The 27,634-nt window shown below is 54.3% G+C and overlaps 1 protein-coding gene across 1 annotated transcript in view; it reads right to left on the minus strand.

The window, feature by feature from the left end:
- Positions 1-698: 698 nt before the first annotated feature.
- Positions 699-27,634, minus strand: part of C10H16orf96 (chromosome 10 C16orf96 homolog) — a 33,158-nt gene continuing 6,222 nt past the window's right edge. Inside the window, exons 2-16 of the mRNA XM_048866581.2 lie at positions 24,184-24,288; positions 22,987-23,067; positions 20,861-20,947; positions 19,708-19,861; positions 17,816-17,901; positions 14,226-14,336; positions 12,868-12,942; positions 11,492-11,656; positions 8,492-8,610; positions 7,322-7,384; positions 7,112-7,207; positions 6,626-6,803; positions 6,202-6,301; positions 5,445-5,537; positions 699-4,250 (exon numbers count right to left, since the gene is read on the minus strand). Coding sequence (XP_048722538.2) covers positions 4,111-4,250; positions 5,445-5,537; positions 6,202-6,301; positions 6,626-6,803; positions 7,112-7,207; positions 7,322-7,384; positions 8,492-8,610; positions 11,492-11,656; positions 12,868-12,942; positions 14,226-14,336; positions 17,816-17,901; positions 19,708-19,861; positions 20,861-20,947; positions 22,987-23,067; positions 24,184-24,288 — 1,653 coding nt within the window. The 3' untranslated portion in view covers positions 699-4,110. The remainder of the gene's footprint in view (positions 4,251-5,444; positions 5,538-6,201; positions 6,302-6,625; positions 6,804-7,111; positions 7,208-7,321; positions 7,385-8,491; positions 8,611-11,491; positions 11,657-12,867; positions 12,943-14,225; positions 14,337-17,815; positions 17,902-19,707; positions 19,862-20,860; positions 20,948-22,986; positions 23,068-24,183; positions 24,289-27,634) is intronic.

Genomic DNA, 27,634 nt, shown 5'->3' on the forward strand with positions numbered 1-27,634 from the left:
GGGACTAGAATCTGGGTCTGTACAGCCTGGAACAGCTGATGTTCTCACAGTGCCACCAGGAGACCGCATGGAAGCACAGCCGGGGGCACTGTGGAGAGTAGGTGCCACAGGAAGTACCACCCAAGACACCCAGTTTGACGGTACCCTGTAGCCTGCTGATTGGCCAACTGCCATATTAAACCACGGGGTTGCCTGAAGTTGTCTGGGCAACCACACAGGCTTTGGCCTGCTGCAACACCAGACTTTGCCTGATCTCCAGTCTTTGACTCCAGCCTGACTCTGACCTTGCCTCCTGATTCTAGCCTCTTATTGCTTCTGATCTCCAACCCTGGCCTGACTCTGACCGTGATTCTTGCTTATGGGACCTGGCTTTTGTGATTCTTCCAACTCCTTCTTGGTGACTACTTGGCTCTGGGCTGGGGGTGCAGGCTCTGGGGTGGGGCTTTGGATGAGGGGCTTGGGGTGCAGGAAGGGGATCTGGGTTTGGGGGGAGCTCAGGGCTGGGGCAGGAGATTGGGGCATGGTCTTACCTTGGACGGCTCCTGATCAGCGGTGCAGCAGGGGTGTTAAGGCAGGCTTCCTGCCTGTCCTGGCAGCACGGACCACGCGGCACCCTGGAAGCAGCCAGCAGCAGGTCTGACTCCTAGGTGGAGGTGCACAAGCGGCTCCGTGTGGCTCTCATCCACAGACTCCCCCCCCCCCCCCCCCCCCGCAGCTGCTGGCCAATGGGAGAGCAGAGCTGGTGCTCAGGGCGGGGGCAGTGTGCGGAGCCCTCTGGTCCTCAAGTCTAGGAGCCGGACCTGCTGCTGGCTGCTTCCAGGGTGCAGCACGGTGTCAGAATAGGTAGGGACTAGCCTGTCTTAGCCGGGCAGCACCATTGCCGGGACTTTTAACAGCCAGGTCAGCGGTGTTGATCATAACCACCACGACCCAGTGCCTTATACTGTATTCCATGACCCAGTACTGGGCCATGACCCACAGTTTGAAAACCACTGCCTTATGGGGCCAGGAGCAAATGAGGAGTTCCCCACTGTGCAGACTGGCTGGACAAAGGGCTGGAACCCCACCTTCCTCTGCTGCGCCATTTCCCCAGGCTCCATCCAAAACCTACAAGCATCATTCTGGCCTTGTCCGGACAGGGCCTGAGCTGGCTCGCTCTTGTTCATGTGCCAACCTCAGCCACATGCTGGGAAAGCAGAGACTATCCCCTGCTGGGCCTCGTGGAAATGGGACCTCTGCACCCCGACCCCTTGCAGTCTCCTCTCCCAAGAGCCCTCATGACAGATGGGCAATTGGCCAAAGCACCCACTAGGGTCTCTCACTGCAGAGAGAAACAAACCATTGACACGCAGCCCCATCTGTCCTGCCTGGGTCCATGGTTGATCTAGCTGCATGGCACGGTCCTTGGGATTGCAGGCTGCCAGGGCTTCCAGCCTGGGCCCAAACCAGCCAGCATGGAGCCCAGAGCATTGGCCACAGGCAGAAGATTGCTAAGCATGTGACTAGCACTGACCGGGAGACGACAGTCTGCTTCATGGCAACTTTGATAGGTTTCATCATTTGTTTCAGTTCCTCATTGGGCCAACCCCAGCCCCTTGCTCTGTTGTGAAACGGATCGGGATTGTGTTGAAATGTCCGGGAAGGCGGGAGGGGGAGCCGGCTTCAAGGCCCTGCTCTGCCTGACTCAGAGCAGACTTTTTTTATCCTAGGCCACTCAGAATCAGGCAGTGCAGGGCTCCGCCAGGCCAGTGCCCGAACCACCAGGCCTCAGTGCCTGAGAGAGGCTCTGGCTGAGCCAGAAGCGACACTGGCAGTGCCCACGCTTCGCACAACAGGAGCCACTTGCCAGGCTGAATTTTACAAATGCAATTCCCACTCTGGGTAGGCCTGACGCTGACAGTGGCTGGCAGGAACGCACTACACGACTGTCCTGCTGTCTTCTGCTCTCTGCGTTTGCTTGACAAGGACACCTGTTCTCAGAACAACGTGTGGCGTGGCTCTGTCAGAGGGAGCCCACTGTTAAATATCAATGCTTCTGCGCCTTAGCAATGCTGCTGCCACTGGCTGAGTACTCTGGCACCTGCATTGGTGCAGGCATTGCTCCAGGACCAGCTCTCGTGGCCCAATGCACTGGCCACGGACTCTGCTCCATGATGCTCTCAGTCCTTCCCAGCTAGCTTTCCCCAAGTACCGGCACCAACACTGCAGGCCTGACTTGTGGACAAGAGCATGCCATTCTCTCAGAGGTGCAGGGCTGTGCAGATGCCTGGGAGCCAGGATCGTCTGCATTCTAATCCTACCGCTGCCACCAACTCCTCCTTTCAGTCCTGGGCAAGTCACTTCACCTCTCTCCACCTTTTCTCCCCTACCCATAATGGAGGGACAATTGGTGTACATGAGTGTGAGCAAAGGCAGAACTAGTCCCCGGTAGAAGAGACAGAGTCTAGTGATTTCAAACCACTGCAGCCAGCGAACTACCTTCCTCAGTGTGTGGGGGAATATGGCACTGGACTGACACGCTACCCCTGAGGCCACAAAACAGGGACAGCACCAATGTGCCTCACTGTTCTGCCGCCATGGCCCTCTTATCCTTGGCCTCGCTGGCCTGGTGTGACACTGAGTACTACAAGATGGACCAAGGCCAGCACTAAGCTGCCAGGTGGGAACGGCTTTTCTCTTCCCATGCTTGGACTGGATTAGAAACTCTGACCTCGAGGCAAAGGACTGGTCACTGATCTCACGCTGGTGTAACTCCTGTCATTTTGGGGGGTTACTCCAGATTTACACTGGTATAAACCGGGTCAGCATTGGCCCCAACAGCTCTGCAGGCATAGGCTGCAAGATGCTGCTCATGGTAAGAGGGGATGTTCCCAGCCATCCCTCATGCCCTGTGGCCCAGCGCCCAGGCCTCAACAAGCATGTGATCAGTAACCTCTCACCACCTGCAGTGGGGTTCTCCCCTTGGCGCCAGCATGAAACGATCCCACCCAAAGCCGCTTAGAAAAGTGAAAACTTTATGGAGTCCCTTAAGTTAGTCTGTTGTGAATGCACAGCTGCGAGGGCGGGCAGCAGCTCTGGGGTGCCTGCTTTCCAAGCCCAGCGCTGTGAGGGAAAAGGGGAGTGTGTTCGCAGGCCAAACCAAAGGGCCCCTGCTGGGTCTGGAGTGTGGACAGGCCCAGGAACAGCAATCCGATCTGGCGCTGTCTGGTGGAGGCCTGCACGTGCTGCCGTGCTTGGGCTCTTGTTCAGAACCCCAGGCCTCGGTGCCTCGCGGATCAAGGTGATCCATGCAGTGATGCACCCTGCTGGAGGTCCAGATCCTCATGTGCCAGGAGTGCTGCACTTGGTGGAGGGACCCAGTTTGTTGGAGACGTATGGGGCCCTGGAGGCGACAGTAGCAGGAGCCTGCTGGTCTGGTGGTGGCAGGACAGAGGGAGGGAATTCTCCTGGGAACCCAGGTAAGGGGGAGGGAGGGAGGCTAGACGACTGTGTAAGGGCCAGAGATCTCCCCCCTGCAGACCCAGAGGAGCTCCCCTGACCTCAATGCAACACGCCTGGACCTGGGTGATCATTATAACGATTCAGCAGCCAAGCTAGCCACAGGTCCCTGAGCAGGGCAGCCTTTGGGACTCATCACAAGCTCCCACGGCCTGGGGATCCTGCTGGTGGGCGGTTGGCTCGGCTCTGCCCCAGGGGTCCCTCTGTGCCTCGTGGATCCTGCCTGTGACTCTGTGTTAAGGCAGAACTGGTTGGTCTGGGGGAGCGACTGGTTTATAATGAGGTGACACATTCTGTCAGGGGCAGCCCTCCCTGCCCCCATCCTGCCCCCCCCGCATGGCTGCCCCCAGTAGAGCTCCTGGTGGAGCTGATGGCTGGTGAGTCCCTGCTGCATGGAGCGTGCCCTGCCCAGTAAGAAACCCCGCTCGCTGGCCCGGTTGTACGGGAGACGGTGGGTCTGGCCCACTGGCGATGCCGTCCAGGGGCCATGTGCAGCAGGAACGCCTGGGGATGGCCGTCCCGCACAGCGACATAGCACAGTATTTACACAAGGAATGGTGGGTAAAGGAAGGGGGGGGCGGGGCCCATGGAACTGCCACAGCCCCTTGCGGCTCACAGGCTGGCCACGCCCCCCTCGCTCGGCAGCTGCCCCGGGGGGAGCTCGGTCTTCACCCGCACCATGCTGGCCGGCAGCTCTTGGGCAGGCTGCGACTTGCTCCCTGCGGTCGTGGCCCTCATCCGGACAACAGAGGCTGCAACACACCGAGGGAAGAAAACACGCTTAGCCCACAGGCTGGGTGACTCAAGGTGGCCCCAGCCCCAGGGAGTCGTGGCCACCAGCTGGCAAGGGGGCGGCTTTATAGCCACCCCTGGAGTTCAAGGGGGCGAGACAGGGAAGCCTGCCCACCGCCAAGATCCCTGGCAGCCTGGGGTAGGGATTGGGGCTGGTCTGCAGGGGGTGCTGTGTGGAGGCTCCAGGGATCTGCCTCCCCCCCCCCAGCCATGACTCTGCCCATGGGATGATGAGCTGAGTGGGCCAGAGCCCACAGTGATGTGACGGCTGTTGCGAGCTAGAGCCAGGGCCTGGTTCCTGCCCCCCTCCAGCGCTGACCTCAGTGGGGTTCCTCTGGCGGCCTTGCATGTGGCTGACACAGCCACACCACTCTCACCGCCAGGAGCTGCCTGGCACCAGGTTGGTGATGGATGGCAGATTGGTGATGGTCGTGTGACCCTGCCCTTCACTATCTAGCCAACCCCACCCCCTGACATCGACACGGACAGCAGCCACCAGGTCCACCTGGGAGAGCCACGTCCCCAGTTGGGTCTGCCGGCCACTGGCGGAGGGCGGCTGAGCTCTGCGCTGCTCCAGGGCAGCAAGCCGGCTGCCTGGCCTAGCAGCTCACTCTCCTCTCCACCACCTGCAAGTCTCTGAAGCTCCGATCGACCCTGCATAGTTGCAGACCCGCTCCTGAATTTGCTCCAGACTGCCTCCAGACCCTGCCCCTCCTTGCTTTAGTCTCCTCCCTACTGCCTCTGCTCATCCAGCACCCACCCACCCTGTGCCGCTGCACAACCCTCCCCACAATCCCCCACCCCCTTGGTGCGAGAGCCTTCTGCACTGCAGCCACTACCAGATCTCCATAGAGTGTCACGCCCCCGCGCGTGACGTCTTTCCCACTGCCCCTTGCCCATGCCCTGCTCCCTCCACCTGCATTCCCTGACTCTGCACAGCTTGTGTGGCGGCTAGTACACAAGAATATTGTTGCGCTGTGTGACCCTGGCTGTTCCCCATGTCAGGAGCCTGCTGGATGCACTCCCCCTGCCATCACAGTCACGTATTTCACTGTGCACTCACAGAGCAGAGCTCTGGAGCCAGGAGACGCGCAACAGATGCAGGCCCTGACCAGCCCCTGGGAATGCCACCCTGCAGGGACACCAGCACTCACATGCATAGGGTGACACATAGTGGCTGCCATAGGAGGTGGCGGAGTGCGTTCTTTCCATCCCATGTTTGGAGGGTGGCCGGGGGGTCTTTGCTCCTGCAGAGAGAAGAATTGAAAGAGACCAGTTAGCGTGGCAAGAGGCTAAATCCGTGTCCAAGCAGTACGGGGAGTGCGGGGGGAGGGGGAGCCAGCCCAGCAGGGACAGCCCCAGGACAGAGCAAGACTGGGGGTGCAAGCCTACCGGGAGGAGATCTCACCCCCAAGCAGCCATCTTGCGCTCTGGCCCTGGGTGTATGGAATGGGGTGGGGCCAGGGATTCATGTGACGCCCCCACAGGAATGTCTGAGTTGCTGTCCACACGGCACTCCCCACAGCATGCTCCGCTCATGCCTCATGGCCGCACTCAGTCGGGCTGGGCACATGGTGTATGTCCATCAGCTACCCTGCGGTGCCCAAAATGCCCAGCCCAGGCGGCTGTGGGGAACCCACTACGGCCACATAGAACATTTATACAATGGAGCTGATAGCAGCCCCCTTCATCTTTAGGGCCACCCATGCTGACTACAGAGCCCAGCATGCAATGTCCATTTTGGGCTGAGTAGCTCGAGTGCCTGGAGCTAGTCCATTGCATGCTGGGGGTGGGGTCATCTCCGCATCTCCACTCTAAAAGCGCAAGTGGCCCCAGCTGCGTTTAGCCTGTGGGCTGAACCCCTCGCCCTGCCCCACACCCTCTGCCAGAGGAGCTGCCCCTCCAACCAACCTGAGAACTCCTTCTCCAGAGAGACACTCCGGTTTGCCAGCTGTGAGCTCACCCTACCCTTGTAGAGAACTCCGTTGATGCCCAGGATATCCACTTCGCTCTGCAGGGAAGAACACAATGTGCATGGAGATCTCACCTGAATGCTGCTCTCCTCACACCGGGGGCCCTGACTTCCTCCCCGCTGCTAATCTCTTCCTCTCCCCTCTGCCACCCACCTCCCTCTCACCCACAGCTACTGCCCTCCCTGCCCCCCCGTCAGATCAATCCCCTCCAGCAGGTTCTTCTGGTGGCCCCATCTCCCCATGCTGGCCCTTGGCCTGACTCTCCAGTGGAGAAGTGGCCCCAAGCCGACTGGTCTAAAGGGAAGTGCTGTGCTGAGATTAGCATGGGAGGGGAAAACACAGGGCAACACGGGCTGGCTTACGTTATCGTAGGTGAGGACTGTCGGGTCTCCGTAGGGGTACATGGTGGTAAGAGCCTTCACCTTGGACAATCGCTTGATGGGGTAGGCGGCATGTGCCTGGCATTGCCAGCACTGCTGGGAGGAGAGCTGCCCATGGCTAGTCATTTCACGCCCGTCATTGCCCTCTACAACTTGCTCCCTGGGGAAGGAGAAAGCAGCCAGTCCGCTGCAGAACCCTGACCTTGACCAGCCAAGAATCAGCCAGTCTCCCAGAGGAAAGCGGATGAGCAGGGCTCTGCATGGATCAGCCTGTGCTTGCATGTGGTGAGCCGGGCACCTGAATTAAAGGGCTGGGAAGTACACAGGCGGCATGTGAGGAGTCCCCCATGCAGGCCCGGGAACAGCCAGGTACATGGCACGTCCCTCATCAGACGCAACTACACGAGAGAAGCCTCCTGGCTGTTTTAGCCATGCTGGGGACCTCCAGCTCCCTGGGGAATTGCTCACCTTGCTCGCTGCTTGAGTGCCAGGTACTCGTAACCGTTGGCACTAGCCGGACGTGGCCGTGAGAGCAGATTTGCTTTTCGGACTGTCACCAGGTGCCTGCACAAAAGTAACGGTATGAAAAAAAGTCAAACAGTGCCCTCTAGGGGAAACATCTTGTGCTCGCCTGGCTCAGCCAGAACTGCAGGAAATGGGGCATTGCTTGATACTCACGGCCCAGTCATCATGGCCACGGGTCTGTCACAGGAAATGCACTTCACTCGTTCAAAGAGCTGCCTGAAACAGACACAGCGACTCGCCTTATGCCATGCTCATGCTAAGCTGTAGCCTACCGCAAAGCTCACAGGTGGCATTGACGGTAGCTTAGAAACACATTTCTTTTGATTTGTATTATGGTAGCACCTGGAGATCCCAAATGAGATCAGGACCTTGGACATGCACAGTGAGAGCCAGTCCCTGCCCTGAAGAGCTTATACTGTACAAAGGGGAAGGAGGAACCAAAGTGGGGAAGTGACTTATTCAAGGTCCCGCAGCAGGTCAGGAGCAGAGCCAAGACCAGAAGCCAGTTCACCTGAGTCCCAGCCCAGTGCTCTGTGCACTGACCAGCCTGGCTTTCTAAAGTCCACTCTATGAATCTGCCCCAGGAACTCAGGTCAGTCATTCTTGCCTTGAGCATGAGTAACAGAGGAAAGAGAACTATTAACTCCATTTTCCAAACATTCTAGGTGAGACTGAGCATTTGCAGCAGATGTCGAGGAGGCCAACCTGTGCTTAGCTTTTGACACTATGGGCCCTGTGTGTGGGGGCTGCTGGAGGGGATGTGGAGCAGCTGCTCCAGTTTCACTGAGAACCTTGCAAGCTGCCAGGTTAAATCCTGAGCTTCAGGAGAGAGCAGGACCTCCCATGACTAAGGGTTTGTGACTGACCGCGCACAAAGCCAGAGTCTATCAAACATGATACTGACAAGCCTGTTAGAATCCAGAGCATTGGTCATGGCAGGGCTGGTGAAGTCCTGCCTGTAAGCCTCTGTGTCTGCAATGCTCCCGCAGCTGCCCTTGTCTTTCAAGGGAGGTGCCCAATGAGATTACAGCTCCCAGCAGGCAATCAGGGCTCCCTCATGATGCAAGGAGTTTGGTGGCTACCTGCAGGATGCAGCATTTCTTGCTGGGACGAGTAGTTCTCTTGGACGCATCTCTATGAGCGTGGCTGCCTTTGGCTCCATTTTACCCAGCAAAGTGCAGCCCTCGACTCTGGGCTGTCTACCCACGCAGTCCTTGGCGGGGCACAGCCCAGCTGTTCCTTTGTGATCTCTCCAAGGTAGAGCCAGAGGAAGGGCCCAATACTCTGCTCCCCTTCTCAGGACCCTGCCTCTCACCCACTCACCTTTTAAAGCCAGCGGCACTATCAGCATCAAAGCGGGGGCCCTCACTCAAATACTTCTTAATGAACTTCCACACTTCCTCCAGCTGCTTCCGCAGAGGGTCCAGGGCCATGTGGTCCAACTGCATAGGGATGGGGGAGAGAGAAGCCAGGTGACCAAGAAAGGAGCCCTGCCAGCAGCAGCAGGCATCTCTGTCAGTCTGCACTTTACTCCCCCTGTAATGGAATGCTAAACTGAAACCTGTATTATACTGTTCAGCCATTAGATGGCACTGTCTGTAAAAGACCTTATTTAAGCTAACCTCAGTCATACCTGGCAGAGCACTGAAGGATCTCATAGTGAACACATCTGATGTGCATCTCTCTGAGAAGTAAGCTCTGTAGTCAGTCCGTATCTGATACAGAAGCTTGACGTGCTAGTAGCAGCCCTGCAACCTATCATGTACAAGAAGTACATGACATGGTGTCAGAAGTAAGCTAGTGCCAGAGGGGAACAAACAGAAGGAACAAAGCAACAAAGGTTGCAGGAGTTTGTCCACATGCCACTCTTCAATGCCCTAGAGAACTTCAGCTTTGACAAACCTTCACAGTGGACAGACTGGAAGCAGTATTTTGCAAGATTTCAAATCACTACAAAGCTCCACCAGTTAACTGGAGATACACAGTTATCATCTTTAATTTATACTATGGAGAAGCAGGCAAAGCATATCTTTAAATCCTTTCAGTTTACTGAAGACAGGCACAAAGATGACTAGGAAAGGGTTCTGGCTATGTTTGATGCATACTTTATACCTCAGAGAAATGTGGTTTATGAAAGAGCATGTTTTCACCAGAGAATTCATCAACCATGGGAAAACGTTGAATTTTTTATAAGAGTTCTGCATGCATTAACTGAAAACTGGGATTGCAGAACATGAAAATATCAGAGACAGGTTCTTTATTGGATTAACAGATAAAATCTTTCATAGCAGCTACAGTTGAAGACAGATTTAACCGTAGCTACAGCTATACAGATAACAAAGCAGTCTGAACTAGTCAAACAGCAGAATCAAAAGACAGGAGCAACTTGAAAAACCTGAAACTAGCTTAGAAGCTATAAACACACAGTTGATTGTTAAAAGTCATTATCATGAAACCCCTGGGACAAGGAGACGGAAATCCCAGGCTAAGAGAGTCAAATTCCAGCCTCCGTACACACAGTGTAGAAAAAGTCATATCCCAAGAAATGATGCATGTCCAGCCAGAGGCTCACAGTGTAATACATGCACAAAATATGGACACTTTGCAGCTGTTTGCTGCACAAAAGCAGTCAAAGAGTTGACTCAAGGGCCATGGCTTCTGGGATCTATCACTTGTGATGATACAGAATCTGCCTGGAGCGTGAAACTGAATATTCATGGCAAGACTATTGGCTTTAAAATTGACTCAGGAGCTGACAGTCATCTCAGAAGGGATTTACAATCACCTTGAACCCCTTCCAGAGCTGAAGTCACCTGACACTACTCTGTCTAGCCCCGGAGGTGTTGTGAACTGCAAGGGCCAGTTCACCACAGAAACAACTTACAGAAGCCGTGCATTCAGAATGTATGTGATCAAAGGACCACAGACCAATAGCCTTCTCAGTTGCAGTGTGGCACCCTTGATGGGCCCAGTGAGAAAGGCGGAAGAACTTGGAATATTTTGTGATATTGGACTTTTGAAAGGAGCTCCAATATAAATCACCTGAAGAGACAATGCTAAACCCTACGACAGGCAGGCTTCCTATCTCATTACTTCATAAAGTAGAAACTGAGTTATAGAGAATGGAGCGGATTGGCACATCGAGAAAATGTCTGAACCAACAGCATGGTGTGCCCCGCTGGTACTGGGTACAAAGAAAAATGGAAAGATACGAATCTCTGTGGATCTGAAAAGACTGAATGAAGCAGTTGTCAGAGAAAAATATATCCTCCCAACATGGGATGACTTCCTCCCCCCCCCGAAGTGAAAGGAGCTACAATATTCTCCAAACTGGATGTCTCAAGTGTACTCTAGCAAATTCCTTTAGCCAAAGAAAGTGCTAAACTGAGTACATTTATCACACCCTTTGGGGAATTTTGCATATGAAGTTTCCCTTTTGGGATTGCTAGTGCACCCGAATGTTTTCACAGAAGGACAGCAGAACTGTTAACGAACATACATGGAGCTGTAGTTTCCATGGACAGTATTTTGATATGTGGGTCTTCAATGGAAGGACACGACAAAACCCTCAGCTAAGTCCCGAGCCTAATCAGTCAGTCCGGACTGAAGGTGAACAAGGAAAAGTGCAATTTCTGCCTACCCCAAATCAGGGTTTTGGGACAGACAATAAGCAAAGATGGAATCAGTCCCTTCCGGCTGCTGGCAGGGCAGATAAGCCCATCAGAGCACAGTGCAGCCAGCAGTGATTAGAGAATGGAGCCCAGGCCTGTGCCCTTTCCTCTCCTTCCCTGTGTCAGCTGAATGGATCCCTCAGTGAAGCATCAGCACAAGACTCAGAAGCAGGGGCAGCACGCTCCCTCTGTGGGGAGACCCCTGCCACATCAGTGCCCTGGGGCCAGGGCAGTAGAGCTCAAAGCAGCCCTGAGGTAGAAGGGAGTATGTGGACCAGATCCTGCTTCCATTGGGAGTGACTGCATTTACCTGGGAGGAACAGAACCGGGCCTGGCCTACATGCTCCCTTGATCCCCTGCCCCTCACACAGAGGGGGGCTGGTCAGCCTGTCCCCAAGCAGCATTCTTTTTACCCAGGGAGCTGGCTGCAGGGAAGGGGGGCACTAGGGAGAGTGATCCTGGTCTCACACCAGTTTCACTCCAGCAGAGTCTGGAGTCTTTCCATTTACACGGTGTGAAAGGAAGATCAGGCTGATGGTGCTTTACACCCTATTCAACTGCTGCTTGTACCCCAGGCCCCTGCACCCACTTGCTCTGGAGTGTAGTGATTTCATGCGCTGACCATTCCCTCCCTCCCCGGTGAAGCTGCTACCTTGGAGTCCACGTCACTGAACAGCTTCTCCAGCGCCTTCTGCCAATCGTTGTCCTGCAGGGACATCTTCTGCAGCAGATCCTGCATCATCTCGTTCAGCTGAGTAGTGGCGCTTTGCAGCTCCCCATGGTTCACCATGGCCTCCAGCGCACTCTTGTCTGCTTTCTAGTGGAGAGGCAGCGTTTTAAAGGGCTGGTCCCATCCTAAGTGGCTGTGATGCAGGGACTCAGACCTGGTGTGGTTTGGGATTCCACTGCCCCTGCCACATGGCTGCAGCCTACAAAGAAGATACCCTACAAGCTAGGACTTTCCCTCAGTGCAAGGGGTGGGGGCTGCAATTCGGCAGCAGAGGTTGCTGAGCTCTGTGTAGGCTGCATGTGCAGCATCGCTAAGGACAGAGTTGGGTTTAGCATGTGGGCAAAGGCATTGTAAGGGGTGTGAGCTGAGGAGCTGAAAGGAAGCAGTTTCTGGAGGAATTCTGCCACAATTTAAGGCTGGTCCAGGTTCCTCAGGCCTCGGGCCCAGACCGGTGGTGAGGAGGCAGGATTTATGTAATGGGAGACCTGGATTTGGTACCAACTGCAGGATCCCATCTCTCTTGCCCTAGTTCTACCAGGTGCTGCACAATCCTTGCACGGTGCTGAGAGCTCCCATCCCATCATGGAGAGGATGGGACTGCCCAGGAGACAGGCAGTGGTGGCAGGGCAAGGCTAGGGTTGGGAGGGTGAAAAGAGGGGCAGATCCCTGGGGCTCAGTCAGAGATGGGTGGTGTCCCTGACCCAGGCAAGAAACAGAAAGGGTTAAATGCCTAGCACTAAGGCCCTGGTCCTAAAGCAACAGAGATACCTATCCTCCTCCTCCTTCCTAGGTGACTAGGCTACACTTCAAAGGACCCAGCTCCATTCACAGCAGGAGAGAGAGAGAATTAGAGATACTGAGAAATTCATCTCAGCCGTAGCAGAGGGAATGCCTTCTGCTCTGAGATCAGGTAGTCGCAGCACCCACTGAGAGCCTGCAAGGAGAGCAGCACCCGGGGCTAACTGAGATCCCCAGGGAAAGGCTGGGCCACTCTATGCACCATGGTCAGAATTTAAGGTCCAGGCACCGGGCTTGCAGCTGCCAGGATTTATTCCCTTTGCTGGATCCTTTCCTGTTCTCTTTCCTAAGCTCCAGGACCTGCCCACATGTGGTGGGATAAGTGCTAGACTGGTGCCCTGCAAGTTCAAGAGCACCATTGGGAGAAATGTGTTCTGTGCCTGGGCCATTTGTGCAGTGAGCGCCGAGCTTGACCCTGTACTGCAAAGCCAAACATATTATGGGGGAGGAGGGAATAAGCCCTTAGCCCTGAGATCGGTGCCATGGGTGTCTCCACTCACCACATTCATCTCCTGCTCCAGCAGGGCTTTGTCTGCTTTATTCAGGTCCAGCTGCTGAACCATCATCCGCAGGTTCTGTGGGCAGGCAAAACACACTGTTGTAGTCAAGCATTTCCTAGATGTTAAGGCCAGAAGGGGCCAGTATGATCCCCTAGTCTGTATAACCCAGGGCAGAGAACCTCACCTTCCTGCGTCCAGCCCAGGAACTAGGGGCTGAGTGAGAGCAGCTGTTTTACAAAGATGTGTCCAATCATGATTTAAAAGCTTCAAGGGATGGAGAATTCACCAGGTCCCTGGGCAAGTTGTGTCAATAGTAATTCCCTCATTTAAAAAAAGGCTGAATTTGTCTAGCTTTGGCTTCAAGACACTGGGTCTCTCTCACTCTACCTGTGCCTGCTGGATTAGATCAGAAACCCTCCTCCCCATGTCAACCCTTGGAGACCATGATCAAGTCACTCTTTAACCTTCTCTTTGTTAAGATAAGCAGACTGCGCTTCTTTAGTCTGTCACTGCCTGAAGCTCTGCCTCATTCTTCTCCTGTCGTGTCAAGCTGCCTGTATGTGTCAGTCCTGGGCCGGGACAGTCAGCACAGAACTTCAGGGCCAACCAAGCCACAGGGTGGTGGTGGATGCTAGGGTCACAAATCATCCCACGGTCTGTGGCCATGAGTGGCAAGAATTGGGCCATGTCACTTCCCCACCCATCTGGGCACCTTGTGCCCCATCTACCCCCTGGCACAGCGGGGTTTGTGGCGTTCCCACCAGGCGCAATGACAAGGAGCACGGCCTGAGCTGCGTCTGCACTGCCATTTTTCTCACCGCACGACCACGCGTTAGCCATGTTTGTGCTGCAGCCCCACCAAGCTGCCTAACTGTGTTTGTCCCAGTGCCTTCTGGAAATCTGGGCAGCTCTCCCTTCATGCCTGGTGCACACAGCACATGTGGCATCCACGAGTCATGAAGGGCCCAAGGGAAAACCTCATACAAACTATTTAACCCCTCCCCCCGCTGATCCCTATGAGGTCCCAAAGCAGCCAGAGGCCAGTTTCCTGAGGAAAAGCCCCTGGGATTAGGGACCCAGAATTTTCCCTGGTTAGTGCCAGATTGTTGCTGGCTCTAGCATGCGTGTGTGAGGAGAAAGGCACAAGAAGCCGTCCCCCTTGCTTCCCCCACACGGGGGGCAGGCCAAAGGCTGTCCCTGCTGGTGCCCTGGTGGGCGCTGGCCTCCCCAATGGTGGTGCAGGAAGCGCTGCACCCAGCAAGGCTGGTCAGGCGCACACAAGGGGCCCTGCGCCCTGCTGCCTTCCCCTGACCCCTCCTTGGGGGGTGCCTGGAAGGTTGCAGTGGGTTTGCTCTTACCTGGAAATCCCCCATGCTGCTCAGCAGCCTCTCCGAGGCTTTCTGCAGCTTCTCGTACTGCTCCTTCAGCTTCTGCACCTGGGCCTGCAAGTCCCTCTGAAACTCACTCCCCTGCAGAGAGCAAGGCACAGCGCCGTCGCAGACACCCAGCACAGCGATCGCCGCCTCATGCCCTCTAGAGCTAAGGCTGCCAAGCAGTTTCCCTCGAACGCCCGGCTTTCAGATGCTCTAGCATCAGTCATTCCCCAAACGCCCAGATGGGTCAAATGTGAACATGAAGCTTTGCAAAGACAAGACCTTGCTGGGGGCAAGTGGTTGGATTTCATAGAGTAAAGCTGAGACACAGGGTGGATGGGACCCTTTAGGAGGGAATTGGTCCAGCCCACCTGTGCCTCATTAACAGCCTTTCAAATGGGGCCTGGTAGAGGGCAGCTAGTCTCTATAAAGAGCCAGAGAGGAACAAGAAAGTGTGCAGATGGGAATAGGTACATCCCTTTTCGCAGATGACTGCTCTACGGACTAAGCACAAAAGCTGTAAAGTAACCATAGAAAGACAAATGAGAAACTCCAGAGCATTTCCAAGTGGGGAAATGATTCAGGATTGAAATTCTCACGTGCAAAAAAAAGGGGAATGCTTTTAACCAGGAAGAAAATTTGGGAAGAACGGGACTTATTTTTTTATGGTGAAAAAATTCAGATAGTTCAAAAATTGATGTTCCTTGGAGTAGTGTTTGATAATAAATTAACTTGGAAAAGTCCCATAGATAATATCATACAGAAGTGTAAAAGTTGGATGAACTTACTTAAAAGGGTAGCTGGAAGCCAATGGAATACAGATAAGATACTGATGATGATATAGAGAGCTTTATGGATGCCAGTTTTCGACTACAGATGCCAAGCTTTTGATTCAGCCTCAAAAACAATTCTTAGAAATTTGGAACAGCTCAGGCTCAAGCTCTGCTTGGCATGTGGTGTAATGATAACCCCACTAGAGTATGCGCTGCCAATAGCCACTGGAGAAACACCTATAAATCTAAGGATGAAACTATTAGATCTAACCTTTTGGGCAAAGGTAAAAGGAATCATGAAAATAAAAGTACAGATTTATGAGGATTGCTGGGAGCTTAGTAGACAAAATAATATGGAATCCCACAGACTTCCTCATATTATCAGGGACAAAAAACGGGTAAAGGTGACATGTACAAAAGACAAATGGAAAGAATGAAAATTTTTTAGTCATAGGAAGTCCAATTATAGCTGGACAATCATTCCCCCGTTTGTGGATTTGGAATTGTATGAAAAAGAAAAAATGAGGGAAGAAAAAAACCAAACATTTTATGACCAATGACATTTCTGCATTTACGTATGGAAAATGGGGACAGCTTTGCCAAGTCTATACAGACAGATCAAAATATGACAACGTGGGTACAGTGGGAACAGTCTTCTGTGTTCCTAGTCTTGGAACCCAGATATCTAAAAGGCTATCGAATAATGTGCCATTTTGACAGCTGAACTAATGGGGTAATGTTGGCACTAACTTGAATTAGAGCTGAGCGACTGGCTACAGTTGTAATTTTATCCGATTCCTTGTTAGGCATAATGACAATCAGAACAGGAACTTCAGAAAGCTGAAATGACTAATCAGTGAAGTAACGTTCCTAACTCCAGAAATAATGCGCGCTACCTGTAAAGCCTGGAAAATCTGAGGATATCCACTTTATATCTGCGGATAGCTGCAGACCACGTTTGCGGATCGGATCTGGATAAAAATTTTGTATCTGCGCAGGGCTCTAGCGCTCTGTGTAACAATGGCATGGATTCTGGTGCACATGGGAATACCAGGAAATGAGATGGATGACAAAGGTATTACCAGCAGGAGAGTGGGGTGGGGGGAGAGAAAACCTTTTGTAGTGATAATCACCCATTTTTTCACGGTTTGTGTGTATAAAAACGTCTTCTGTACTTTCCACAGTATTCATCCGATGAAGTGAGCTGTAGCTCGTGAAAGCTTATGCTCAAATAAATTGGTTAGTCTCTAAGGTGCCACAAATACTCCTTTTCTTAAAGCAACAAAGCATTCTCTAAAAAACAAGGAGGTGGATATTAAAATACCCTTATGTAGACAAGAGTGCGGTTATGAAGGTGCTCACAAAGGAATGGCGAGACTTATGGACTAAAGAAACAAAAAGATGAAGGTTCTAAGATGTATGCTCAAAAATCGAAGCGAATACTACAGTAGAACCTCAGAGTTACGAACGCCTCGGGAACGGACGCTGTTCGTAAGTCTGAACAAAACATTACGGTGGTTCTTTCAAAAGATTAAAACTGAACATTGACTAAATACAGCTTTGAAACTTTACTATGCAGAAGAAAAATGCTGCTTTCCCCCCCCCTTTTTTTTTTAGTAGTTTAGTTTAACACAGTACTGTGCTATCTTTGCTTCTTTTTTTTGGTCTCTGCCGCTGCCTGATTGCGTACTTCCGGTTCCAAATGAGGGGTGTGGTTGGCTCTGGCGTTCGTAACTCTGAAGTTCTATTGCATGCTCCGCAGTCATGGCAGAAAAAGTGGAGTAGTCATTTTTAGAGGGTTAACATGTCTTTGTGCCTTAAATAATAAGTTAAACGTATTAAAAAGACAGAAAGACGGGCTGTGTAATGTTGCAAAACCAAAGAAATTGTTGACTGTGTTCGCCGGTATTGTGGGTAATTGTCTATGGAAAGTAAGTTTTTTATTAAGTTGGCTTGGAATCAAAGGAACTAGCGAGACTGTCAGGAAAATGGAATAGTGCAACAAAAGCCCTACTGTGGTTTCTCAAGGATACTAGACTCAGTGCAAAGGTATAAAAAAAAAAATACCCTGGCAAAAAAAGAATGAGGAAAGTGGCGGTCCTAGACTTGTATGGCTGCTGCATCAAAACCAAACAAAAGACAAAAAGAAACAGGGAGAGGAAGCTGTGACAGAGGCGTCAGAAAGCAGGAGGCGCCTGCAGGAGACCCTTGACCGGGGTGAAAGGTTTGGGCCTGGAAGCCAGCTGACGAAGGGCTGACGAAGGCTGAGGGCCAGGGAGAGCTGACTCCACCCAGAGTGGTCAGCCAAGGCAAGGAAGAGCTGCCCAGAGCAGACCCCGGGGGAAAAGCAGGAGAAGAAAAGCCCCCAGGCCTGAGTTTTGTTTTGAGTTTTGTGTCAATAAACTGGCCCCAGTGGAAGGGCATTACTGGGTAAAAAACCTGTGTGAAGTTTAATACAGAGCCCTGAAGAGGGGAAACTGAGGGAGCTGCATAGCCATCCCGGGCCACAAGTGGGTGCACAGGAGGCAGCAACCCTGTAACATGGGAGCATTAGCATATCACACCCTGTGCCCATGCAATAGAGAACGCCCTTACACGGGGCCCTTGGCATGCATGCACATTTAGGCAAGGGAACACAACTACCATTGCAATCACCCCATTTCTGCATCTATGCCCCATTCTGCTCCAGGTCCCTCCCCACTCTGATTGTAGCCATTGCAAGAGACCATGAGAGAAATAAGATGTGCTCTGAGCTACAGCGCTATCTTGGGACAAACACGTACAGCCCTGGACCCAGATCACCTTGTCTTCTTTGCTTTGTAGGCTGCTTATTTCGTTTTTCATTCTCTCCAGATCTGCGGCTACGTCATCTGCGATCCCAAGTTTGGCTGGAACCAAATGAAAGACACCAAAGCTGTGTCTGCACGGAGAGCTCCAGGGAATTCCCCCACCACTGTCACATTACAGGCGCAGCTCCATCCCTGCCAGCAATGGTCTTGTAGTCCAGCTGCCAGTGGTTCTACCCCGGGCTCACCCACTGCTGCTCTGGGCACATCCAGGGATGAAGATGCTGGAGCTCTGTCTACACTAGTGCTCCCAATATTGCCAGTCCCAGGTGAGCTGCACCAGTGTGCTAGAGCTGAGGTGAGAGAATGCCCCCCCCAATTATAGCGTGTACATGGTTCTTCATAGGGGCAGGGTCCTGAATGGCTCAAGCAGTAAAGGAACCATGGAAGGAAGGTTTGCTTGAACTACAGAGAAGCCTTTGGGGGCTACTCAGATCTGGATTCATAGTGGGAGCCCATCTTTAAAGCTAATTCAAGATCAGGCAATGCCTCACAGAGCTACTGGAGATAAGTCACCGTCTGTGGGATAAAGGGTGATGGGGATGGATGGGGTGAGCCCCAGAGGACATGGCAGCTCAGGCTGCATTCCCAGCTCTGCTGTAGGTACTAGTGAGGCCATCAGTGGTAGCTGGAAGAACTTCTCAATGCTTTAGCACTTTGTCCTCCTGCCCTCGGACTTCCCTCTAAGAGCCCCCATCCAGGGCAGGGTGTTCCTGCCGAGAGCAGCCTCACTGCAAGAACAATGCTTCCCTGGCAAGTCAGCTCTAGGGAAGGTCGTCAAGGGCAACTCAGCTCTGAAGACAGACTGTAGACCTGGTGTAGGGGTCTCCCGCTAGATTTGCCAACTTTCTAATTTCTGAAAACTGGACCCCCCCCCCAGCCCGCCTCTTCCCATGAGGCCTCACCGCCTGCCCCCTTCTTTCCCAAGGCCCTGCTCCTCCTCTTCCCCCAAGGCCCCGCCATCCCATCCCTGCTCCACCTCTTCCCTAGAGGCCACACCCCCACTCACTCCTCTTCCCCCCACTCCCCATTGCTTCTCTCCCTCATCCCTCTTCCTCATAGCTCGATCCTCTCCACCCGCTTCCTCCCTAGCTGGGCTCCCTGGGTCCCAGGGCTGGGATGGGAGCTGCAGCCTGACATGGTACCTGCTGCCTGCCTACCCATGAGATGCATGGCTGAGCAGGGGCTGGTGTGGGTTGATGACCCAGCACTCCACCCCCCACCTCCCCCCGCCGCCCATGGTAACCAGACTTTTGGTGTCCTGTTAGATGTATTGACCGGACATGCTGGTTGAAAACGGGACATCTGGCAAGCCTAGCTCCCGCACTTACTGCATCTCTGAGTCCAGACCCGACCTCCTCACTTTTCAGGAGGCAAGATGCTTTTCCCAACTCCCAGCCCTGCGAGCTCCCTGGGGCTGGGCTCCCTCTGCTTCCAACATCACCAGTAGGAAGAAAGATGCTGCATTCTGAACAATACCCAGGCCCCAAGCCGGGATAGTCCCCTGCTCCGCCTCTCTGAGAGTCGGCTTCCCCTCCCCCAGAACTGGTCTGGGCCCTGCAGGGACAAATCCCAGTTCCCCTCCTGTGGAGCTGGGCTGGGCCCTGCCAGATAGACACCCCCCCTGCCCCGGGTCCCCTCTCCTGGAGCCGGGCTGGACTCTGCAGGACTGGCAGGCTGTCCAGTCTCACTTGTGTCCCTCCAGGCAGTGGCTCTGACTGCCCAGTAGGAAGGAGCTGGTTGCACCCAGTCAGGTCTGGGCCCTTGCTGCCCTCTAAGGCCCCGGATTTCTCCTGGAAGACAGGCCCAACCCAGGGATGGGAGCGAAGCTGGATGCTGGGGCCTCACCTAGGTGATCCACTTGCTGCTTGAGCTCACTCTCCAGCAGGCTGATGCGGGTTCCCAAGGCTTCATGCTTCTCCGGCAGTTGGCACAGCTTGCCAAGGGCCTCCCTGACCGTGTCCCGTTTTGAGTCGAGGCTGGGCACTGGGTCTGAGGGGCTCTGAAAGAAAACACCCCCGCGCTGATTTTATGGCAGGTTGGTTCCTGCAGACAGCTCAGAAAGGGGTGCTGATCAGAGCTGGGGTGGGGGGATGCAGGGGACTGGCTGGGGCAGTTGGGTCATGTTTGCAGATTCCAAGTTCTCGCTATTGGAGGAACAAAACAGCAACCAGTGTCCAGCAACCTCCTTCTGCCTTTGAGAACTGTGCCCACACTGGAGTTATTCACCTGGTCTCCCCAAACCATAGGGGTCGGCTAATACAGACACTGATCCCACTCATCCCTTTACAGCATCAATCATGACACCACCCTGCATTACAGAGCTCAGATCAGCCAGGTATCTGGGCTAACCTTGTTGGTGTGAGTGTCTTGAGTGAGGATGCAGGCTGGTGCTGGTTGCTGCACGCCAGGGTGCAGGGTTGTGGCTGCTAGAGGTCCCCCATAGATTTCAGAGGCCCAGTAGCATAGGGAGTAGAGCGACTGGCTGGGGATTATAACCAACCCTTGCAATAATCCCCTGGGGGCATAACTGGATGTGCTGAGGAGTGGTCATCAAGGGGTGAGCTGATCCCAGCAGAGGGCATAGACTGCTGGGTTACAGGGTGAGTGTGTGTGATGGCAGAAGAGTTTACTGTGACCTAGCACACCCTGAGAGTCCAGAGGCTTCAACTTTGCAGCATTCTCTTCCTGCTCTGAGAGAGACATCAACCCTCTTGTGCCCTGGATTGGAGCCGATCAGTGATGAGACCCACATGATCTTGATCTCAGCATGAATCAGTACAGTAGCCCTGCCTCACCCTGCAGGCTCTTAAAATCTGATCAAATGGTGAACAATAACCCACAGCAAATCCAGAGGGAGCTGGCTTGCCCCATTCAAAGAGTCGTGATGGACACAGAAACACAATTCTCATTGCTCCCAAAATGCTTCCGCTCAATTCTCTCTCGAGTGAGCCCTCAGTTCGGGATAAGGTCCACCAGGCAGGTGGGAATCTGCACCTACCTTGTCAGCGAGCGAATCAAAGAGAGAGCTCCACTGCACTATGTCCACCTGCTCGGGGAAAGAAATCAGCTGTACCTGCATCTTGTCCTGCATTCAGAGGAAGAGAAAAGGAGCTGGACATCAGAGGGGAATGGCCTTGCACTTTATATCAGAGCGAGGGATGGGCAATCTGGGACAGGGCGTGCAGGAACAAACCCAATCCTGCCCCCTGCCAGACCCAAACCTCTCAGCAGATTCAGCAATGGCATCATCCCCACAGTATCTTTCCCTTGCACATGGCCATGGAGTTCAGGTTCCACTTGGGACTGGAAGTGCAGAAGTACCATGATAGAGCCTGTCTGCCGGGGATCTCATTAGGCAGCCTGCTCCCAGGAGATTATCAGCTCCATTTTGCAAGTTTAAGTGGTTTGGAGAGAGGACTGGCCCTAGGAACCAGTGGTCTTGTAAGGTGCCTGAGGGTGGTCCATTGGGGGCAGGGAGAGGCCAAGGTGCATGTCACTGCTCAGGGATGCGGTTGGAGGATCAGAGAGGAGTGGGAGGGGAACCTGAGACCCTTTCACGGTATGTGTAGGGGTCATTACTGCTTGGAAGCACAAGCAGGGGTCACACCAGAGAGGCATGCTGGGACATAGCACCCACACAGCAGGGCGCACCCTGCGCAGTGGCACCCTTAGCCTGCTCTAGGGCCAGCCTCCGTTGCATAGTTCTCCAAGCACTCCCCCAGCCGGCACCTCCTCAACCGGCAGGCCGATCGCCCACCACCCGCTGCCATGCATGGGGCTGTGCAGGGAACAATGCTGTGCTGAATGCAACTGCCCTCCCCCGAGCCCCAGGCAAAGCGAGAGTTGATCTGAGCTGCTAAATTCGGAGCAGAATGTGAGGCCCAGAAGAGGCGTTTGTGGCTCCCGGGCCATGGACTGAGTACGGCTGCTACAGCCTGTGAGCAGCAGGGGACGTTACTGCAGATGATCAGCGGCAAGGGCCCCAGGCCAAAGCCGTTCTCAGGAGCAGAGGGTGGAGTGAGGACAGGATACACTCTGCACACTCACCCACTGAGTGCGAAGGCAGCAGGAGCCTCCGTCACCCTTCCTGTGGGCACCCTACTTACAGCTACCTGCACTGGAGAGGCAGGGTGCACCAATACTGCAAGCTGCCCTCCTCTCGGGCTGCACCTGCCGTGCCTCGGAGCACAGCAGCAGCGGGGCACAGGCCAGTGCTCGCAGGTCCAAACACCTTGAAGACAAGTCAGTTCCCCCACTGCCAGTGGGCGGTGTGAAGCAGCAGCATGAATGTTGACCAGGCAGCCTTTGGTATGGAGGCCTGGCTGTGCTGCCAGCTGCTCACCCGCACAGAGCCCGGCTTCCCATCCAACGAGCGCACAGGTAACATGGCTACTGAGTTGGCGACATCTACGCGTCTGGACTGACCAGGCGTAAAGACTTCCCCATGGGACTGTGTATATTATACACTGCACCTAGCTTGCTCTTTAGTTGAGCTGTTTGTTACAGATGCTATCACAAATACAGCCACTCGCCTGGTTAGGGAATGGAGATGGATTCCACCAGGGGAGGTGAACTTGTTGGTCTAGATTGTCCACTGGCGTAAATCATCCTCGTTCCGCCAGAGTCAGTGGAACCCTTATACACCAGCTAAGGATCTGGCCCATTGTTTCTAAAGATTGCTTTGGATTGACTTTGCAGCCCTGGGTTGTTTGTGAGCTGCTCCCTTGCGCTGGGCACGGATAGTGCTGTGGGACTGGTCACCTGCACCACATGGTGTGGAACTCAGCGGCGTAATTAACCCTTCAGAAAGGCCACGCTCTGGTGTCTATGCAAAGGGCACTAAAAGTGCGGCATCACTAAGCCCTGTGCTCTGCAAGGCTGAGCGGAGTGGCCAGGGGAGTTGGGCAGCTCGCACTCTGCACAAGGCTGTGAAAAGCTTATCTCCCGAGGTTCCCAAACGAAGGGGCCAATGCCCACGGTAAGGCTGAAGCAGGCTCCGCTGCTCCTTCGCTGGCTGTGGCAGCCCTGCCTGGCTCCTCCTGGCTACGCTCCCTGAGTGTGTGAGCCTTCTCCAAAGCCCTTTGCCAGCAGGTTCTCTCTGACTCCCAGAATCTCCCCACTCACCAGCCTGTCCAGGATGGCTTGGATGAGCTGGCTCTGCTGATCCAGCTGCGTGAGCCGCTCTCTCATTTCATCCATGCCGACCTGTTAAACAAACCACATCGGTGGAGGAGGGATAGCTCAATGGTTTGAGCATTGGCCTGCTAAACCCAGGGTTGTGAGTTCAATCCTTGAGGGGGCCATTTAGGGATCTGGGGCAAAAATTGGGGTTTGGCCCTGCTTTGAGCAGGGGGTTGGACTAGATGACCTCCTGAGGTCCCTTCCAACGCTGATATTCTATGGCGCGATGTGCAGAGGGAATGAGTGGCCAGCGGCGTCCTGCCAGCTCCGCACTCCAGCCTGTGCCCTGGCTCTGGAGTGGCAAGGGAATACCTGACTAACTGCACATGAGCCTCGTGCCCGGGGCTAGCTGAGGCTCACTGATCTCTGGTTACACACAGTGTGAGAGGGCTGGAAAAGGGCTGCACTGGGGCTGAGCCAGGCAGGGAGCCCAGTCTTGGCCTCCTCACATTAACAGCTCAGCTCCTCTGACGGAGAGGCAGTTTTCTCTAAGACTCAGCGGGTCCCCTCCGGGTAATTCAGGAATGCCTCTGGCCAAGGACGCTGTATCCTGGCTTCACTGGTTGGATGGACGGGAGCTGGGGGACAGGGCCTTGGAGGGAAGGGTCCCGCAGGGAACAAAGCAGAGGGGCTTAGGCAGAAAAGGGGAACTGGCTTGCTTGGAAGACAATAAGAATGTAAAACAATTCCAGCAGGGGGCAGCCTCCGGCTGTGTGTCAGCACCCAGCTCTGTCAAGGGGGACCAGGCCTTGTGCCTTGGCTCGACAAGGAAGAGCATGGACCAAAGTCTAAAAGGAGGCCTGTGGAGCAGCCCTGGAAGGATGTCGGTAGCACTGCAGCAAGAGTGCGCACACCAGTGATCTCAGGGCTGTGCTTGGACTCAGGATTTCATGGCTACTTAATTTTGTCCAGTGGGGAGGCTTGTTGTTCCTGTGTCCCCCCATCAGAGCACCCAGGTCTCACTCCAACCCCCACCCCCATCATTTTTCTTTGCTATGGGGAGCAGGAGCACAGGCAGGGAAGCCAGATTCCCTGCAGGCCAGTGCAGTGCTCCTGAGTCACCAGGGCGCCCCTTTGCCAAGAGAGTTCTCCAAGGGCAGCACCCCCAGCCGCCCCTTTGCCATGGGCAGATGTACGTACTTGTTGGAAGTTATCCTTCAAGACCCCCAGCTCTTCCTGGAAGCTGTTGACGGTGCTTTGCAGGGAGTAGATGTTAGTGAGCAGATCCTGCAGCGTGTTCATGGCCTGAAGAAGCGAAGAGGACAGGGAAATGAAGGAGTCAGCACCAGCTCGAAGCGGACCAGGCAGGACTGGAAACAAGCCAAGAGTGCTCTGCATGGACAGTCAGCCTGGCATGACGCAGGAGCCCACACTCTGCCCACCCTGGCGCCAGAGGGCCATACCCGACTTGCTGCCGACAGAGCCGACTACAGCCAACCAACCTTTTCTTTAACCCAGAGAGCAGCTGTGGAGAGTCCAAGGGCCCAGAAAACAATGTTCTATCTGGAGCCAAGTAGCCTCTCCTGGGATCAAGATGCAGCATTGGATGCTGGGATCTGTAGTTTCCATGGATTACACCTCTGTGTTAAAGGGCAACTGGGGCAAACTCTGTGGGAGACTCCCAGGTCACATTGTCCATCCTGCAGAAATTAAAGCGTGGCCACAGTTAAACTGGGGCAGAATACATCCTCGGGGGCTTCTGGGAATGGTCTGCTTCTTTACCTGGCACCACGTACTTATTACAAACAGCACCTATCAGGTGGTGAGAACTGTTGGAGAGTGATGAAGAGTGGTTCAATGAGCCCAGGGCTCTCCTGACTCTGTTACAGCCTGTTCTCTCCTCAGGTACCGCTGGAATAGCCATGCCTCCCTGATGGAAATCTGGCTTCCAGTTTTATCCTGGGGGTGCCGGGCTGTGATCAGGCAAGCATCCATTCCATCGCTCAGGTTGATTCAGTTCAGCTCCTATGAGCCCAATTCTCATTTCCTCTCTAGTCATTGGTTTCCTCACACTGTAAGGGGCCTTACCATGCGCAGAGCAGCGTGAAGTGGTCTTCATGCAAATGAGAATCAGACCCTACATCTTCTTCCAGGACACCTAGGAGAGCAGTGCTGTGCCCTAAGAGGTGTTAGCCATCTCTGGCAGTAGTGATATTGATTATATGGATGTGGCAGCCTCTTGGCTGTTCTCCCCTGGGGAGTCTCTCAGGACTCAGTCCATGCAGAGCAGTCTCTCATGTACAGAATACCCAGCAGAAGGCTTTGCCTAAAAACAATCCCCAAATCTAGTTTCCAGAAGGGATTTGCTCTCTTCCGTCGGCCTGCTGGAGCTAGAACAAAGAGGGCTGAGCCTTGCTGAGGCTCTGTGACATCATTTACACTCATGCAATGTGGGTCTAAAATGCTACCAAGCGAGACCCTTCCGTGCTGTTACCCCTGGTTGGCACAGGTGTAAATGGCTCCATGGGGGAGAGTCCAGCCCCATACATTACGGTGAGTATGAACTGCTGTAGGTCAGAGGAGAATCAGGTCCTGGATACTTTACAACAGAGCTGTGAGGGGCGGTGCAGAGACCCCACGCAGCGGAGGAAGGGGCCAGAGAGGTCCTGGGAGCAGGGCTCCTCCACCCCTCTGGCCTTGTCAATCACACAGGACAGGCAGGAGAGGAGACCTTTAAAAGGGAGGAAGCTGCAGTCAGTGCGGGGAAGGAGTGGGGTTGCCCTAGGAGTGACTCCTGAAGCTGTGGAGGAAACTGCCAGACAGGAAACCTTCCCTCTGCCCCAAGGAGAGTACAGAGGACTCTCTGGTAAGACAGACAGGCTGAGCCTGTCTCCCAGATTCAGCCAGAGCCATCGCACGTGTGCTGGATTGTTGGCAGCACTGTAGATTTGCCACCCCCAGAGTGTGTGTGGGGTTTGTGACTTTCCTTGTGATCCCCCAGCTGGAGAGACTTAAGGAGGCCCACAAAGGGCAGAGCCCCCCTGCAAGGAGTGGGGAAGTGGGGCCTGGATTGTGACCACCCAATGGATGTTGCTTGGGAAGGGATTAAAGCGAAACTGAAAAAGCTGCTCATGTAAGAGCAGCCCCATGTAGGATCAGACTGGTATAACGGACTGATTCACTGGTAAAACTTCCCATGCAGACAAGCCCTCAGTGACTAGAGGCAGGGATCTGATTCTTCTCTCATGCTGGTGTAAATCAGGAGTAACTCTCCCAGAGTAACCCAGTGCGAAACCAGTGCCTGTGAGATCAGAATCAGGCCCAGGCAATCCAAAGGCAAGGCTGTCTCTGGCCCCAGTCCTCGGCTATGACCAAGGACGGTACAGCACAGCTCAGCCCAGGGCTGGCTGGACATCGGTCTGGTCCCCAGCCTAACTTAGAGCAGCCTGGAGGCTGTGTTAAGTTGTGCAAGCTAGCAACGGCCCCAAGGGATTGACCCAGCAGGCAGCAGGCAGCAGGGTGTGGGGCTGCCCTGATTGTAGTGCAAGGGCGGCATACAGCCTGGCTCTCTCTTCACTTCCAACTGCAATTCAAGGCTCTGATTCTGACCTGTCAGACCCCATAGCAGGCTGGGTGGCTCCTGCGTCGTAGATGTAAACATCAGGAGCAGGAAGAACCGAGCGCTCTCCGAGAGTTCACTGCTTTGCTGCCCTGCCAGGTCCAGAGGGCCCAGTGCCAGGCCCACCACAGTGCTCGGACCCAGGGGCAGTTAACTTTGGGGAATGCCCATCTCTCCAAGAGGCAGACACTGCCCGCTGCACTCCAGCGCTTCCTACACAATGGAGCACGTCGGACTCGGACTCGGCCGGGGTGCCTGGGAGATCGTTCACTGTTAACAGAGCCCCCACAGCAGGACTCGCGAGCTGAGCTGCTGAGCATGCGCCAATCTTGACATGTCCAGGCTTGTGCGCCTAACTAGCACTTGACACAGTGTCTCTCAGGCCCTGACAGGAACGCCACAGGGAGAGGTAGCGTTGCCAACCCTCCAGGATTGTCCTGGAGTCTGCAGGAATTAAAGGTTAATCTTCAATTACAGATTATGTCATGTGATAAAACGTCCAGGAATATGGGGGGAGGGATAGCTCAGTGGTTTGAGCATTGGCCTGCTAAACCCAGGGTTGTGAGTTCAATCCCTGAGGGGGCCATTTAGGGATCTGGGGCAAAAATTGGGGATTGGTCCTGCTTTCAGGTCCCTTCCAACTCTGATATTCTATGATTCTATGAAAATTGGCAATGCTAGGGAGGGGGCAGGTGTGTGTGCACAAGGAGTTCTGACGCTGCTTGGCAATCCCCCGTCCCCACCAGGACGAGTGTGCAATGCAGAGCTGCCCCATCCCACGGAGAGCTCTGGAAGCTAGGGAAGGGATTGTGCTTCCCCACAGCACAATGGGGCGGGGGGCAATAATCCCTCCTAGAACTCCCTGCATGCTGGGGACTGCCCCCACTCTACTGGAGTGCGCAGCTGGCCTGTGAATTGGGGAATGCCCTTTTGGGGTGGATATGCCCCATGGCACCATCAGGGGACAGACCTTGGGCTACCAGTGCTGTGGGGTGGCTCCCTCACTGGCCCTTGCAACATCCCAGCAAGCTG

The sequence above is a fragment of the Caretta caretta genome, chromosome 10 (assembly GCF_965140235.1).
Source record: "Caretta caretta isolate rCarCar2 chromosome 10, rCarCar1.hap1, whole genome shotgun sequence".
Taxonomy (NCBI): Eukaryota; Metazoa; Chordata; order Testudines; family Cheloniidae; genus Caretta; species Caretta caretta.